We start from the raw sequence: 17,668 nt of genomic DNA, 5'->3' as shown, positions 1-17,668 counted from the left end.
AACCCCGGTGCAAGGGGGAATTTCCCGCCAATTTGTAGCTTTCTTTGCATGGTGCATTTCTTTTTGCATCTAAGAAATGCTCGGTGCAAAGAGTTCCCGCCATTTGTATTCTAATTCGAGCCCCATTATTGGCTTGCGTGAAATTATTCACACGTGGCGGCTAGTGATTGGCTTGCTAGCCATATAAGAGGCTTGGGTGGTTTCCGCCCAAGTTGGAGAATTCTGAGGAGAACCTCCGCAAGGGAGGACTCCACGAACACCAGGAGGAGGAGACTTCACGTCTTGTGAAGATCTCTAAGCGCTGTGGAGCCTATTGGACCCAGCGCATTTAAAGCAGGCAACAGGGGTCTGATCAGCCTCTAGCCTCTCCCCGTCACCGAGCGCAATCCTCGACGTATCCCTCTTCCCTGTGCACAAAAGGACCCACGGAGCCTAGCAAACTTCGTGGGAGAGAGAATAAACGGACCCACGGAGCTTCAACAACTCCGTGGGAGAGAGAGAGCTTGTCGTAGTCCTCTAACAAGGATTTAAGCAGAGCTGAACCTGGAAACTGTTCAGCCTACACCACCACGACCATCCTTGGTGTAAGTAAACAATCTTTAAATCAACCATTATGCGTCCGTGACTAATTCCAGCTTGCCACCGGTCCTCTCCGACCCCGCGTGCCCGGGCTGCTGGCCACAGCCCGTGTGCGCAAAGACGGGTCCGCATATTGCTCCCGGCCCGCTCATGGCGACATGGATGGGATCGGGAGGCGGCCCGCACACATTATGTATGATTATATTGTTTTTATTTAGAGAGCTAAGGACTTGAATCAGATGGGCTACTGCATTGGTTTCCAACCCTTTGCTTGCAGGCAATATGTTTCCCAAAGGATACTCCAGCCTAGCTCCTGACAACAGGAAATCTTGCTTTCCCCAGATACATCTTCCTTTAGGTTAACAGGGAGAACAAAGTGTGATGTTTACCACAGCAAATTATTTCTTCAGTATTGTTACCACTGAAGGCTGGGGACTTCTCAGGTAATAAATGAAGAATGACTAATTGAAATTGGACCTGCATAATACAAGAAGTTAGGCTGGTGAGCAAAGAAAAGCCTTTTAGAGAGTTTACAGCCACAGTGCAGTCTCTGCTTATTGTTAATTCATAGATGTTATGGCCCAAAGCCACCGTTACTGTTATGTGGTTTAACTTCTTGAATAACCTAAGCCATTTAATTTACTCCCAAATTTATGCTTTGAGTTGTAAAGCTTTTAGAAAGCTATCCAGTCTTCACTGAAAGATTTCAAATGATGGTGAATCTACCATATCCCTAGGTTACAGTGGTTAATTATCCTCCTACATAATAGCTACACCTCATTTCAGTTTGAATGTTTCTCATTTTAGCTTCCAGCTACTAAGTATTGTCATGCAGCTGTCTGCTAGGTTAAAGAGCCCTTTGAAGTGTAGGGTTTTTTTCCCCATTTACATGGCCAGGTCACTTCTTATTTCTCAGTTTTTAAGCAAATAGTTTGAGCTGTGTAAATCTCTTATTGTAAAGTATATTTTCTAGTTCTCAAATCTTTCTTATACTTTCTCTGAAGTCCTTACAATCTTTCAACATCCCTTTTAAAAGTTTGGACGTAATATCAACAGTGGAGTCTTAAATCAGAAGGCAGGGTAGACATGCACTGTATAGGCTAACTAAATCAGAAGTGCATAATGTAAGCCAGGGGTTCCCAACCTTTTTATGCTGAGGACCAGCAGGAAGTGACCGCGGACTGGCAAGCCGTGGACTGGAAGTGACTGTGGACCGGCAAACTGCAGACCAGCAGTGACCAGCATACTGTGGGCAGGTAGCCAACCCTTTTTCTATATTCAGACTAAAAAAGGGTTGACTGCTGCTCCACAGTATGCTAGCCACTTCCATTCCATGGTCACTTCCAGTCTGGCAGCTAGCCCTCCTGCAGACCAGCAGATAACCCTTCGCGGCCCACCATGGGGCCACAGCCCAGGAATTGAGAACCCCTGGCATAAGCTTTATGAAAGCTTTGCAAAAGCTTATACTATGCATCTCTGATTTAGTTAATGTGCAAGGAGCAAATCTACCCTGCCTTCTGCCTTACCAATTAATCTTTTCAGCCAAAACATTTCACTGGACAAATATATTCATTAGGTATCTAGAATAACCCCATAATCCTTTTCTAAGTCATTGCTTTCCAGGATACAATCCTCCTTTCCAATATGGCTTATATTGATAGTAGATTTATGGATTTACATTTTTTGTTTTGTTTTGTGTTAGCATATTTTCTATTCAGAATAAATCATCAAGTATTAGCCTTACTGAAAGAAATTTCCTTAGTGGCCACAGGCATAATTAGGAAACCAAATTACAGTGTAGTAACTCCACGCTTCAGCTACTGTGTCATGCAGTATGTATTGTTTGTTTTTTTTCCCCCATGTTGCATCAGTTTACTTGACAGAGCCTAATTTAAGCATTTGCCATCTGTTATCTATGGATGCAAACAAACCATGAAGCCATCCCTGGGGTTAATAAAAAGAGATGCTTTAAGAAATACTGTTTAGAGCAGTGGTTGACGGTGTTTTCCAGCAGTGGAATGGAATGGCCCAGCTTGTGTCCAAGGCAGGCTGGCACTAGGACTTGTCTGTCACTGCTGCTTGCTCCTGCTGCCACTTCTCTCTCCTGCCTGGCTGCAACACAGCACAAGAAAACTCCCCACTACTGAGCTTTCCAGCTGATTCAGTCCGCCCCCGCCCCCGTCCTCCTCCTCCTCCTCCCACCGAAGCCCCAGCTCTGCTAATCAGATTCCATGGCCCATAGGTTACTAACCCATGCTTTAGAGGGTTAAGAGACTAGAAACCACAGTTCTTTCCAAAGGATGAGAGGAACTCATTTTCCCTATTGACACTTGAGGACTGCTGATATGATTCCCATGAAGCCTTTGTCAGTGGAAGGATGATAGTTCCACTAATGCTTTTCACAACACTCCATAATTTTCTGGATGTGGCTGTTAGAAAGCACTTTCCATTCATCTCTTGCCCACCCATTTGGGCCAGGATTCTTTCCTTAAGTGTTAAAGAAACATACTTTTTTTGTCTCTCTCTCTTTTTTTAAATAGTTTTATGCTCCGTATACAGAGAGTTCATTGCAATAACTACTGTTGTCTTTGTTTCATAGCACAGCATAAAATATGTTCCATATGTGTTTAGTGTTTTGTGTACTATGGTTATGTAGACAGTAACTCCACAGATCCCGTTTTCAGTAGCATGAGTAAGAAAGTGTGCAGTATTTAATATTAGCAAAATTCTGTAGAGAAATGTAGTTTAAATGTTTATTATTCAAGTCTGTTGTTTCTTTGTTCCCTCTAGGCTGGTCATTTTAAACAGTAGTACTGGTCATTCCAGTATTCCATGCATGCACATGTTCTGCTTGTTCTCTTAGTTCAGGGGTGTCAAACTCACCTCCCCCCTATTAAATCCACACAGCAGGGCTCCTCATGGTCATGCCTCCAAAATCTCTGGTCCTCCCCTAGCCCAGCAGCCTGGAATGAGTGCCTCTGCAGGCCAGATTCTGCCCTTGGGCCATGTGTCTGACAGTCTTGCCTTAGAAGAATATTTGCAGTTTTCCAGTGTAATTGTATAAGGTGAAAAACTGCAGAGAGAAAAATAAATCACAGATGATCTTGTAAAATTCTTAACTCATAGCTTCTGTTTTGGGATGCTTATTTTAGTATCGCTGTGATGATCACTACTTCACAACAGTTGGCATATATTAAACACATGTTGTCTTGTCCATAGCCATTTGAATGTTTCAGGGTGTTCGAATGTTTTAGGGTGTGTAGAGTAATTGGATACCATTCAGTTATTTACTCTTTTTATCATAGAAATTGAATATTATTTCAATTTATAGCAATTTGTCATATTGTATATGTTTCATAATTCAGGTGTATACTTGTGTCCTGAAATGAAGCATTGTTAAACTGGAGTTAGGGATTGGATTTGTAATGGCTCACTCATTTGACTTTTGTAAAGAAGCATAGTAACCGATCATTGTTACAACAAAAGGAATAACCTGGAAGAGCTATGCTAATTTTAAAAAATTATATTCATAATGTACTATGCATGTAGGTTATGAAAATAATTTTGTTTTGTAACCTGCCAGCAGTTCTAATTTTTGGACCTGCTTCAAAGATTCCTTCTTTGGCACACCCCCCTATACATTAGTTTACAGAACACACTTACCCCTTTTGCAGCGTCTGTCTCTTATGTCTGTGATCTTTTTTATTATTATTAAAAATAAGAATTGAGTAGAAGCTACCCTGTAATGTAAAGTAAATATTCTACTAGCTAAGGAAAAAAGATGCATGTTATGCCAGTGGTGACTTCAGCTATTTCTTTGGGGGCTTTTTATTTTATTTTAAATTCTATCACTGTTAAAAGCTTCTCTTACCTAAGCTGATACTTTAAGCATTAGGGATACAAATCTATAGAAGCAAAACAAAGAATAAAAATCTATAGAAGAAAAACAGTAATTTAAATTAATTCTGAACATGTTTTCCCAAAGTACTTTTTTCATCCTTCATAGTATGAGATCACCCTCCCTGGAGAGATGTATCCTCTGTTTGACAGAGTATGACATCATTGCATTAGCTAAGTAAGATGAGGTAATTCTTAGCTATACTGCTATAAATTAGCTAGAACCAGCCTTCTCCCAAGAGCATTGCTGCTGCCTTGTATTGGTATCAGCATTGTGAAACGGAAAAGAATGTTTCTGACAGAGCCCAGCAACAAAAAAATGTCTGAAGAACAAAAGACAGACCTAGGAGCAGTCAAGTGCAGCTGAGTTGTTTTATTAAGATGCTCAAAAATTCCTAGGATGTTAAAGGTGAATTGCAGGTATTGCACTGAAAACAAAGTGGATATATTAGTGTTTTAATGCCCACATCAAGGGGAAGTAGAGCATTCAGCACATAACTGACCTCAATCTGTCACTTCAGTTCTCATGGTCACAAAGGCTACCTCCATGTAAAAGACCATAGAATACATTAGAGTGATATAGCAGCTGTTACTGTAACCTCTCTGGCCTATGTAACTAGCCAAAAATGTATATAGTAAAAGCCTTTTTTTGTATTTTATAATAGGAATTTACCACACTTTTTGTGTAAAATGTTTGGGGTTTTTTAAATAACTGCAGTTCATTATAATTCAAAGATAGACTTACTACTTATTGGTGCTAAACGTGGAGTTTACAATCCAGTAGTGTTTCAGGGGTATACATGGCATTAACATCTTTTCTATACTGGGCAGTTAATATGCTGCAAACTAAGATATAAATTAACAGTGGATTAGCTACTCTGCCCTGATTTCCCATAGGTGCTGTAAAATCACACCTTATCTTACTGTGCACTAACTTCCTTGTGTAGACAAGCCCTTAATGATTGTGTCTCTGTGTCCCTGTGCCACTAGAAGAATAAAACTAGAAAGGGTGGGAATTAATGTAAGGTCAGCTGTAGGCTGAAAGCCCCATCTTTTTTTCCTGTTTGCACCAATCTTTACTATTTATCATTTTGGTTACAGTAGCAACCACTGTCCCCAGTCAAGGTCAAGTTCTACGCTAGGCGTTAGATACCATTTGCTTTATCAGGCCCCCTCTCATTTCACTAGTTGGCACCACTTGAACTAGATCCCTAATCAAGTTTAAGGGTACAGGCACAGGACAAAAAGTGGACATACAATGCACATACAATTCCACTTATAAAGCAGCCACATAGGGTTGCAGCTGGGTGCCCTGGGCAGCAACAACTTCTGGTTTCATGAATCAGGTCTGATGAAATAATGGATAGTCTATTTATAGCTAATGGTAAGCTTATGTTTAGATTTGCTGTGTATTGTGTGGTCTTCATGGGTAGCCAAAGATAAACTGTATCTAGTTTTAACATCTGTATGTTTTTATGGGTTGCAGCAGGGGTGTCAAACTCTCTCCAGGCCCCCAGCTGGATCTGTGAGGCCAGCAGCAGCTGCAGTGGGTCTGGCTTCAGGTCTGAGGGTGAGTGGCCAGCAGCGCAGGTTGGGGAGCAGGTGGCAGTATGAGTCTAAAAGAGGGTGGTGGCTGGATCAGGAGCGGTAGGAGCTGTGGGAGAGCAGACAGTGGTGTGGATCCAGGGGCGGAAGCAGCACAAATAAGGGAACAGATAGCAGTGTAGATCCCAGGATGGAAAGCAACAGGGCAAACAAGGACTGTATTTGCACAACCCTAGCTTGCATTGCTGCTGATAGACATGTCTCATTAATCATTACTGATAACTCGCAGTGTTGGATTAAGTTAAAACGATGTAAGCATTTCCTAGTTATAATTGGATCAGGAATCATACCTGACTTATCAGTCAGATGTACGTTGGGCGGGCAGGAAGTTATATACAGTACATAGTATATGCTTCCCAGTAATTCTATGGAGCATGTAAATGACCTCTTCAGAGACCTTGCAAACCACTATCTAGCCTCAGGTCAAAGTCTGCCTGTTTGAGGATATTTTCTGTTTCTCTTATGTCTGAACTGGAGCAATCATAATTTAACACTGTAGTACAGTAGTCAATGCAAAGTAGGAACACAGGGCTGGAAGGGGCCTCTCCAGTCTCCTGCATTCATAAACAGCCATTTAACCACAGATTTCTAAAAATTGTCCACTACAAACCCTCACATACAACTAAAAAGCACAAAACTATAGGTAAAAGATAATTATTTCCTTCAATATCTGATCTAAGACTTTAACATACTGTGGAAGTCAAGCTAATGGATTGTTTGTGTCACTTTTCTGAATACAGGCAACAAATCTGCTGTTCTTCAGGTATAGGGTACTATCCCAGTTCACTGAAGATCTGTACTAAAGGAGTTGCTGTTTTGTGTGTCAGTTCTTTCAGTATTCTGGATGGAAATGATCCAAACCCCCTTGATATTGTGACAGAAAGCCATTTAAGTTTTGCTTCCATCAATTATATAATAGCACAATAAGATTTTTTTAGGGCTATTTTCTATCTAATTATTTATCCATAGTGCTATTTTATTTGCTGTTTTGAGCAAATGCTGTCATTGATTAGTTCAGACTAACCTCTATGTCTTTTTTCCTGAGTGATTAAACTTAATATAGAACCCAATACTATCTACAGATGGGTCGTATAAGTCTTTCCAAATGTGCAACATATTTAGAAGAAATCAGTTATACACATTCAGTCATGCTGACCAGTTGCCTCAGTTGAAGTTATCTTGTAGTTCCTCATGGTAATAAAGCAATGTGTATATAAACTGAAAAGTAGGAATTGGTTTCATACATTTCTGTTTTATTAGGTTTTCACGTTAAAAGAGAACAACAATGGCAGACTTAGAAGCTGGACTCCAGTCAGGGGAAGATGTAGCAGATGCAAGATCTTTCATTGGCTCTGAACAGTGAGTGGGGTGTCTTTAATTTTACTGTTGTGAGAGGGGACCTTTCAAAGGGTTTTGTGTGGGTTGGAAGTGGGGGTTATATTCACTTTATCTCAAAATCAATTATGTGCATCACCTGTCTGTTGTACCTTAGTGCACAGGATTGCAAGCTCATGTGTTTTGTTTGTTTGTTTTATAAAAACTATATTGTTGTATTGTTGAAAAGTAGTATGTGATATGATATTATAATCTCGGATCATGCAACCCTTACACATCCACACAGCTTCAAGCATAAGAGTAGTCCCATTAATAGAGAGAGGTAGTTAGCCATGTTAGTCTGAATTCAAGCAGAAGGCAGGGTAGATTTGCACTTTATAGACCAGCCTCATTAATGTCACTGTAACTTCTAATGTGAGTACAATTTGAGCAGGTTTATAGTTGTGCACTATATTGTAACTAGTATATACTAATATACAAATAGTATTTGGCTGGTCAAATAAAGTTTGGTCAATTGACTGGTCAAATATCAGTCAAAAATTGTAAAAAATTACCAACAGATCCAAATACTACACAGAAAAAAAGCACAATTTTTAATTAACAAATATGTAAAATATATGTATATAATCATATTTCTGTTAAGAAAACTACAAAAGATATAACTTTTTTTGTAAAATAGTTACAGTCTTTGACTGGTCCAAAATATGCAGTTAATTAACTGGTCAATTGACAATATTTGACCAGTCAATTGGTTGGCTTTCTAATCCTAGCAAATAGGAATCAAATTAAGGTTATACATCCAGTGTGAAGTTGCCATTTTACAAGCTATTCAGTACTTGTGTGGGATCTTAACATTCCATTACATAGCTCTTTGATCTAGTTTAAACTCTTGTTCTGCCCTCAGATATATATATATATATATACATACATACATACATACATAAACACATTTGTTGTTATCGACATTAATAGAGAATACTTGTATCTGGCGTTACCTTTAACATTAGTTAATGAAAATGATAGTAAGGGCTTTTGTTTGTTTGTGATATTTCCATATACTAATTTTTTGTATTTTTCTTGGCAGGCACACTGTCGAAGTAGATGCACTTCCTGGGTATGTAGTCCATCGTTGTTAAAAATTGCAGATTAAATAAGTCAAGATGCAATAGAAAAAGGTAGATTGCTTTTTTATTTGTCTAACTGTATGTTTAATAGAACTATACACATATAGTTTCACATGCTGGAGCTTTACTGTTCAGCACAGTTCTGCAGGCTGTTTTACACAGGTGAATACCTGTTCCTGTGTGGAACTGAGTGGATCTTATCAAGGATATTTACAGTACTCAGCAAGGAGGTAGTGAAAAGTATATTATCACTTTCACTGATTAAAATTGTATCATAACAATATTAATGCTGATATAACATTATAGCAAGATTATAAATTGATTGAGGACATTTTATTTATATGAATGCTTGGTGGACTTTGTAAACTCATCTGTTTATATTTCCTGGTTTCAGAAAGAACCCACCTGCTGGTAAATCCATGGACTCTGAAATACTGCCAGATGACAGTTACAAAATGGATTATCCAGAGATGGGGATGTGTGTAATAGTAAATAATAAGAACTTCCATCCAAGCACTGGTATCTATTGCTATTTCTATGTTCTTTTTACATTTTTGTCTTAATTGAGATAAAGCAATAAAACATAATTTTCTTCAAAGTTTAAATATGTAATGAAATGGTCTTGATATTTGTAAGAAAAATTTAATCAGTACATACTGCAAAACACGTGAGGGGTGGGAATGTGTGAATACACCGGAGTATAGGAATAGGGAACTTGAAATCCTTTACAAACTGGTTTGCAATGCAAACCTATCTCAGGTCCTCAGTTTTGGCACATTACTTAAACTCATAGACAATATAAAGCCTACAGGCCTCTGCTTATACCCAGGCTGGGGCTGGGCAGTGAGGAGCTATGATAGGGATGGGCAGCTGGAAGCTCTGCTTGCATTGTCACTGCTTCTCTCTACTCCCTGCAGGCACAGTTTCCATCTGGTGGGGAACTGAGCCAGGGCTGCGCAGCTGCCAGCTGTGCCTGCACTGCTGTTGGGGACAGAGAAGATTTGAGGGGAAGTGGGAGGAGTGGGTGGGTGGGCAGCTGGGAGAAGTGGTAGCAGTACAGACATAGCTTTCAGCTCCCGTGGCTTCAGGACAGCTCACAGCTGTTTGGCCTCAGCACAGGCTCAGGCAAAGCCCCCTCGCTGCTGACACACCACCAAAACCACCCAGCCTATGCCAGACTGGACCCTCTGACCTACATCTTAAAAAGGTTGCCAGTACTTGCCATAGATTATTTTTTCACAGCATTTCTTTTTTAGAATAAAAATGCTGATTTTTTTTTTTTTTTTTTTTTTAAATGAAGAATCTTTGCTTCTCTAAATAAATGCCTAGTGTGAGCTCATGCTTTTTTTACACAGGTGTAAATCTGAAATAACATTGGTTTCAATGGAGTTATTCCAGAGTTATCCAAGTATAACTGAGAAAAGTATTTAGCTCTGATATCTCACTCACATTGTATTTTCATAATGAACTCACAGTAAATCTTTTTTTAATCTATAGGAATGGCATTTCGATCCGGTACAGATGCAGATGCTGCACTTATTAGAGAAACTTTTATAACTTTAGGTTACAAAGTCAAGCTTAACAATGATCTTAAGTGTAAGCAAATTATTGGCCTTTTGGAAAATGGTAAGTACTAATAAGCTAGCCATTAGGGGGGTGTGAAATGGGCCCTATTCAATATTCAAGTCCCTGATTTGGGCTGAATCTGAGAAAGCAATTTGATTAGTTGATTCAGATCACTGTCCCTGATTCAATTAGGGCAAATCTGAATCTGAAGATTCAGTGCTGATTCAGAGACTCGGCGATTCAGCTATAGACAGCTTTAAATGTTTTTTCTACATACCTCAAGGTACCAGGCACGGCTCATGAACACTACAATGCCAGGACAGATGGAGTGTCCCACAGGAGCGTGGCGTGCTCGGCTGTGAACTCACACACATGCTCGGCAGTGAACCTGGAAGTGGACTAGAAGTACTTCCAGTCCATTTCCGGGTCCACCGGGGAGCACACTGGGCTCCTGCGCCCCCTCAGCTCGGCAGTCGGCTGCGGGGAGGACCCCAGGTGCCCCCCCAGACCCAGGAGGCACCAGCTGGCAGGGCACAAGGAAGGACCCCCAGCATTCATGAGCCCCCCGGTACCATGAGGTATGTAGAAAAAACATTCAAAGCTGTGTCATGTCTGAATCTCTGAATCCTTCCGAATCTCTCTGAATTGATTCAGAGGGTTCCAATTCGATTCAGAGAGATTAAAGGGTCTCCTGATTTGATTCAGATTTGGAGATATGGCCAACAAATCAGGCCAGATCTCTGCTGAATCTAATCAGGGACCGAAGCTTCGCACAGCCCTACTAGGTATGCATATTACAATGTTGCTATGGTGTAAAGCACAGGCGTTGAACTCACTAACAGCTCTGCACCAGATCCAATCTGCAGGGCTCCTCATGGACCAGATTCATGGGGGTGGCTGTCACTGCCACTGTGGGCAGCAGTGAGGGGTCCCACTCCACTCCCCAGGGACATCCCAACAGTGTGAGGAGCACCATTCAGAACCAGCCCTGTAGTGAGGTCCTGTCCCTGCATGATAGGTGGAGCAGGTCTTATTCCCTGTTTAGTGACCCTACAGTGGTGGTGGTGGTGGTAGGTCTGGGACATGGGTCCACTGGCAGCAGCAGTGGGTCTAGATGTGGAATCTGGAGATGGCAGTAGCAAACCAAATTCACTGGTAATGACAATGGCCAGCAGACCCTAAGGGCTCTGAACTTTGTAGCAGGGCATGCCCCCAACTTCTGGTGGTCTGCTGGTAGCATGTTTGACACTCCTGGTATACATTTCTTCAAACACTTAGGGAGTGAATAGTGAACACTTCTAACCAGTAGAAAATCATGGCTACAAAAAAAATTATGGCTTCTCTTATTTTAGGACCTTTGGGCTGGATCCTCTGAGATGCTGAGAACTTGGGGCAGACCCAGCAAAGAATGTGCTTAATTTTTAAACTCATCTATAATCTACTAGCTTCAGCAGCACTGTTCACATGCTTAAATATTTTGTGGAATTAGCCCAGAACATTATTCACCTTGCAGGATTGCATCCTATATGTAGTTTACTAATGCTGTCAGAATCTAAACTTCCTTTCACCTCAGCATTGTGTTCACAGCTGCTTCAGCACTGCTTTCCTCTCACAGCCCCTGCTTTGGAAAGCAAACGAAGAATTATTTTTAATCTATCCCAGACTTTAAAGTTCCTTCCTGTAAGGATCTGTTTACTGTGTACTTCTAACATATATTAAAACTACCAATAATTGACTTAAAATAATATTTTTCTTTTAAAATTTTATTTACATTTTCCTCCTGTATCATGACTTAACTTTCATATTTACTGCTGGTATAAACCTGCTTCAATTCCTACCATTATTTCTGTAATGATTGTGGGGATATGGCCACAGTATTTCAACAGTCTTTCCTGCACCCCAAGAATCAGTTTTGCAACGGTATTTGCTCCATCTTGGGAGAAATGCAGCAGGAGAACCTGCTGTATACACACCATGTCAGGTTCAGGTCTCATTTAGCCATGTTTTGATTAAGGGATCTGAACCCTGAAAAAACAGAACAGCAAGAAAATTTTATATAATGGAAAAATAAGACACCAACTCCCTTGCCTGATATGAAAAAAAATATAGGTGAAACAGCACTGGAGACAAGGCAGGCGCAAAGGGCAACACAGTGAAAGCTTATGAAGAACTTGTAAAAACCCAGCAGGATATTTTGAATTTGATTCAGAGATGGGCAGGAAGCCAGTTACACGTTCTTCTGGAAGAAGAATATAATTTAGGTGAAGCGTTCTGGATCACTTTAATGTAAAGTTAGGGTAATTAGGAAAAAAATAAGAGGATTAATTGCAATAGCACTCAAAGAATGAACTCACCGGGGTACGAAGTTAATGTTAACCTGAAACTATGCATATAATAGTGATAGGCATTGCAGGAAACAACTTATAAACGTTTATGATAGAAGCTTGAATTGGTATTCTTGGCTCTTTCTTTGCTCTTTTCTAGTAAGCTGTTAACCACTTTATAGTTAGCTGATGGATGTGATTGGTCATGTCTTCAGATTTTCTTACTCCAGGGTACCTGGTTCAACTGTAGACAAGGTTAATCATGATCAAAAGTTACTGTCCACTTGCTGTTCATTTTTCTAGGCAGAAAGTGGTTTTGGTGAAGATCTCATCAAATACATTGTTTATAATATAAAAACCACCCTTACTAGATCTGTCATTTTATTGTCAACATTATAGTATCCTTCGCTATAAAGAACTTCAGCAGAGGACAAAAAGAGTTTAGAGACCCAGCTAAACTTTTTCAAGGATGTTAAAGGCTTAGCAGTAGAAGTGTTGGACTCTGATCCACTATGACCCAGTGATTCAGGAAAATACACCCCGCCTCATTGAAATTGTTCTGGCAAGCAGGGAAGATGTTACTGCACTAGTTAGTTTTGGTTGTCAAGCAGCTCTTTGCTCAAGATGTCAGTGTTGCTCCCAAAACTGCAGAATATTGATTTAGTTAATTTCTTTTTCTAAAGTTCAAAAGACTGGACCACAGGGTCTCTCACCAGCAGTTGAAATTGACTGAGTGGCTTTGAAGGCAGGTGGGGTGAGGCAGAACTATCCTACGGTGAAGTTACTTAATTTACTGTACCCAAATACTGGCACACATGTAGACAGTAATGCTTTACTGCAGAGCTAATTAGTCAACTGCAGTAAAGGGCATGTGTAGATGCACCCATGAATTGTCAGAATTCCTAAAATAAATACATAAATTGAATATAATTATTTATCTTTTCTTTCAAGTTGCTAAAGAAGATCACAGCAAGCGGAGCAGTTTTGCTTGTGTGTTGTTAAGTCATGGTGAAGAGGGAGTGATCTTCGGTACAGATGGTCCTCTTGAGTTGAAATTATTAACAGGACTCTTCAAAGGTCAAAGTTGCAAGACGCTAGTTGGAAAGCCAAAGCTCTTCTTTATTCAGGTAATAGACAACTGATTTGGTAAACACTTACTATGTGCAAGTTTCCCTTAGGCACTGAGGCAAAGCCAAAAGTTTTATGCTTCCTTTGTTTCCAGCTTGAGGAATAGAGTACTTTCTATGAGTACAAGAGGCATGACTCTGGCTCTGTATAGATAGCCAGTTGATATGATAGGCTAAGCTATGAATTTCAGAGGGGTAATTGAAAGAATTATTTAAAATAATGGTGCTCAAACTTTTTGGCCAGCTGGCCGGATGGGCAATGCCCAGGTCGTCCATGAGCCAGATCTTATTGGTCCCAATCTGGCACAGGGTGGTTGCAACAGGGCCCCATACAGCTGCACTCAAGGGGACAGGGGGCATCCAGGGGCCCCAGCCCAGCCCAGTGGGTGGGGAGGGGGCATGGCCAAACCCCAGCCTGGCCCTGCGGAGGGGTGAGAGGGGGAGCATTGCCCAGCCCCATCCAGGCCAGGGAAAGGGACATAGCCTGGTTTCATCCTGCCATGGGGGTGGGAGAAGGTCTAGCAGCCTGGCCTAGCCCCAGCCTGCTGCATGGGGGTCAGGGTTTGGGAATTTGGCAGCAGGGAAGGGTAGCAATATTTATTGTCACCACTCCCCTGCAGGCAAATTTCCAATCCATGGGCAGCCCTGAAGGCCGGAATACCTATGGCTCCATGGGATGCATTTGGCCCGTGGGCTGCAGGTTGAGCACTCCTGCTTTAAAACATTAGTTAGAATTTCAGTGAGTTCTTAAATATGAAATCAACATGTTAAATGAATAAACCTTTAATTTATTAGAACTGGGGCAATCAGTTACAGAAACTCATATTGTTTTACTTGGCATTTTGACAATCAGATTCTCATTCTTAATTCATTTAATAGTTTTTGAAACGTGAAACAGCTCTTCAAACTATGTTTGAATTAACAGTAAATATTGTAATTATGTCTTTAATTTTTTTTTCTTTACCAACTAGGCTTGTAGAGGGACAGATTTGGATCCTGGCATTGAGACAGACAGTGGACCAGAGGAAAGAATGTGTCAGAGAATACCTATAGAAGCAGACTTTTTATATGCATATTCTACTGCTCCTGGTAAGAGCTTCAGTGAAAAATTCTTCATGGCTAAATATATAGAAATGTGTTTGTACTGATACAGGCAAGGTTCTCTGGGTAGACGTGATATCTTTCATTAGACCAACTGAGTAGTTGGAAAAAAATTCTTAGCAAGCTTTTGGACTCAGTCACCCTTCTTCAGGCATAGGGAGTCTCTGCTGTGCTGAGACTCCAAAGAATGAGAGAAGCTAAAAGTGTGACAGGATGTCAGGGAGAATGTAAATAGGTAGAAATTAGGAAAACAAAAGGAGGGGCAGGGTTTTTAGTGGTAGCCGTGTTGGTCTAAGGCAGTGGTCTCCAACCTTTTTAAGTAGGAGATCATCTTTGGCATTTAAAAGCAACCCAAGACCTACTGTGCGCAGATCATCTTTGGCATTTAAAAGCAACCCAAGCCCTACTGTGCAGCCCCCGCCCCCACCCAGCAGGTGAATCTGTGGGGAGGGAAGGCAGGGGTGCAGATCAAGGCAGAGGGAGAAAAAAATATTTGGGGGTGCACCCCCCCCCAGCAGGTAAGTCTGTGGGAGAAAGGGCGGGGGGAAGGGAAAGGGCTGTGAGGGGAGGGGGCAGATCAAGGCTCCAGTCCACTTCCTCCCTCACTGGGGCCTTGATCTGGCCGCCCACCCCCCACCCCCGGCGGTGGCGAGGGAGGGAGTGGGACTGGGGCAAGGCAGTGGGACGAAGCCATAAGTGGCTCATCCGTGGGGCGTGGGGAGAGAGGGGCATGCACCCCAGGAGGGCATGGGGGGGCGTGTGCCCCCAGGTTTGCACGCTGGCTGGGCCGGCTGCTGCTGTGGGCTGGGACCAGGGCTATGCTGGGGTGTACTAGGGCCGGGCAGCAGCAGTGCTGAGAGGGGGGCTATGGGGGGTGCTACTGGCACCCAAAAATTCGCCGTAAGCCCCCCATAGCTCTCCTCACAGTGCCGCCACCACTGCCTGGCTTGAGTGCAGCATGGCCCAGCTCCCCACCATGAATGCCTTCCAGTCCCAGCCCGCCCTCCCCCCACGCAGATCCCAGGGGGAGAAGGCAGCATCACACTCTCCATGGCAAGGAGCTGGGCTGCACTGCACTCAGGCCAGGCGGTGGAGGTGTTGTGTGTGTGTCGGGGCGGGGGGCTACAGCAAATCTTTAGGTGCCTGCATCCTACCCCTCCCATAGCCCTGTTCCTAACACCATCACCGCCTGGCCCAGCATGCAAATCTGGGGGCACAGACCCCCCATGCCTTCCCGGTGTGTGTGCCCCACACCCCTGGACAACCTGCTTGCAGCTCTGTCCTGTGCCCCAGCTACGCACAGCCTGCCCCTGCTCCAGCCCCACTCCCTCCTTCACAGCTGCTGCAGCCACCTGCGCTGCCCAGCGTTTGTGGGGGGCAGCTGAAGTTGTGGGCTGGGCTTTGCACCCCAAGCCCTGCTGCAGCAGCTGGAGCAGGAGCAGCTCGAAGCCACGTGCATCCCACGCTGAGCTGAGCCTTGTCCCCTGCCCTCCCAGTGGCTGGACACACATGGTGTCAGACCGCTTCCAGGTGTGATGCAGCGGAGCTCCAGGTGCAAAGCCCAGACTGGAATGGCAGCTGCTTCTGCCACGCACAAATGCCCCCCCAGGGCCTCCACTGGGGTGCGCACAGTGTTGGGACCACCCCCTCCTTCCGCACCCTTGGAGAGCCACCTGGGCTTGATTCTCCCACCACCCACCCAGCAGGGGCCCCACTCACCTTACCCCTGCTCCTGCCTCTACAGCACTCTGTGCCTTACTGCAGGGGCCTCGATTTTGCCCCCACCTCTCCCTCCCCCATGGACTGACCTGCTAGGCTGGAGGTGGGGCTCATGCTCAGTCCCCCCCCAGCCTCAGATTGACTCCAAGAGGCTCCAAGATTGACCACTGACCACTAGTCTGAGGAGATAGACAGGCAAGGTCCGTTGAGTATATGTAGGTCTTTTATGAGACCAGCTGAGTAGCTGGAAAAAAGTTCTTAGCAAGCTTTCGGGACCAGTCCTGAAGAAGGATGAACTGCTAAGAACTGCTCTCTAAAGCTTGCTAAGAACTTTTTTCCAACTACTCAGTTGGTCTTATAATCTGCACAAAGAACCTTGCCTGCCAAAGATAGAGCAGGGAAGGGAGGTGGGGAAAAAGCACAGGGAAAGAAAGCCAAAGGTGAGGAACGGAGACTACAGTAGTAGTAATTCAAGGTAAAAAAGAAGCTGTCTGGGAAAAAGGAAAAAATGAAATACCTGGAAATTGGGAAGATAAAGGGCAGGAAAGTAGGGTAGGAGAGGGGAGAAATGGGGGCGGGAAAGAAAAGTGTAAGAGGTCAGGTCTGGCAGGTACCTGGTGAACGTCTACCTTTCTTTTTGTTTAAATTCATTCTCTTTTTTGTGTTACCACATACATCCACCAAATGAGGTAGTGGTCCAATGGCTCTTTTTACCACAACATGCATATAAGTCTGTATCACTGGCAAACCCTCAGACTCAAACATTTCTTTGCAGACTCATTGTATACCTGTAACTGATTGGATTCATACAAATTAGGACAAGAAACAAAAAGTATTACTATTTAGAATGAGGTTGAAGAGAGGCAGGGATTGCAACAGTGGGCGCATCTAGAAGAGATGCTATGCCACCATAGCAACATGCTATGACATAGCATCAGCGGGCACAAACCGTGATGCCGCAGCAACACTGCTGTAGTAACGTGCTCCTTTGCTATAGCACATTGCTACAGCAACCCCTAGAGGCTAATAATAACTGTGCGCTGCCAGTTTGGGCTGTGACTGCGCCATCATTTAGTATTTCCAACAGGAAGTGCAGTCTCTGTTATTCGGCATCCCTGGGGTAAGGGAATTGCCAGTTATGTAAAAATTCCAGTTATCTGAAAACCCCCAGCAAGGGTTTTCAGGTAATGCGAGGTGAGGGGGGTGGTGGAAGCCACTCACGGAGCAGTGACAGCGCAGGGTGCAGGGTGGTGGCAGCGGCTACATGCAGAGCAGTGGTGAGGGTGGCAGC

The 17,668-nt window shown here is 43.1% G+C and overlaps 1 protein-coding gene across 2 annotated transcripts in view; it reads left to right on the top strand.

Moving 5' to 3' along the window:
* Positions 1 to 467: 467 nt before the first annotated feature.
* The window catches only part of CASP3 (caspase 3), a 20,991-nt gene continuing 3,790 nt past the window's right edge, over positions 468 to 17,668 (top strand). Inside the window, exons 1-7 of one of the 2 annotated variants that reach the window (XM_025207600.1) lie at positions 468 to 584; positions 7,342 to 7,440; positions 8,501 to 8,530; positions 8,935 to 9,059; positions 10,038 to 10,166; positions 13,382 to 13,557; positions 14,529 to 14,646. In XM_025207600.1, coding sequence (XP_025063385.1) covers positions 7,367 to 7,440; positions 8,501 to 8,530; positions 8,935 to 9,059; positions 10,038 to 10,166; positions 13,382 to 13,557; positions 14,529 to 14,646 — 652 coding nt within the window. In that variant the 5' untranslated portion in view covers positions 468 to 584; positions 7,342 to 7,366. Of the gene's footprint in view, positions 585 to 5,886; positions 6,047 to 7,341; positions 7,441 to 8,500; positions 8,531 to 8,934; positions 9,060 to 10,037; positions 10,167 to 13,381; positions 13,558 to 14,528; positions 14,647 to 17,668 lie in introns of those variants that run through there. The other variant, XM_025207601.1, reaches the window with a different exon arrangement.

This window comes from Alligator sinensis, unplaced genomic scaffold (assembly GCF_000455745.1).
Source record: "Alligator sinensis unplaced genomic scaffold, ASM45574v1 scaffold354_1, whole genome shotgun sequence".
Taxonomy (NCBI): Eukaryota; Metazoa; Chordata; order Crocodylia; family Alligatoridae; genus Alligator; species Alligator sinensis.
The sequence above is the reverse complement of the archived record's forward strand: the minus strand, read 5'-3'. Positions and strand labels throughout refer to the sequence as shown.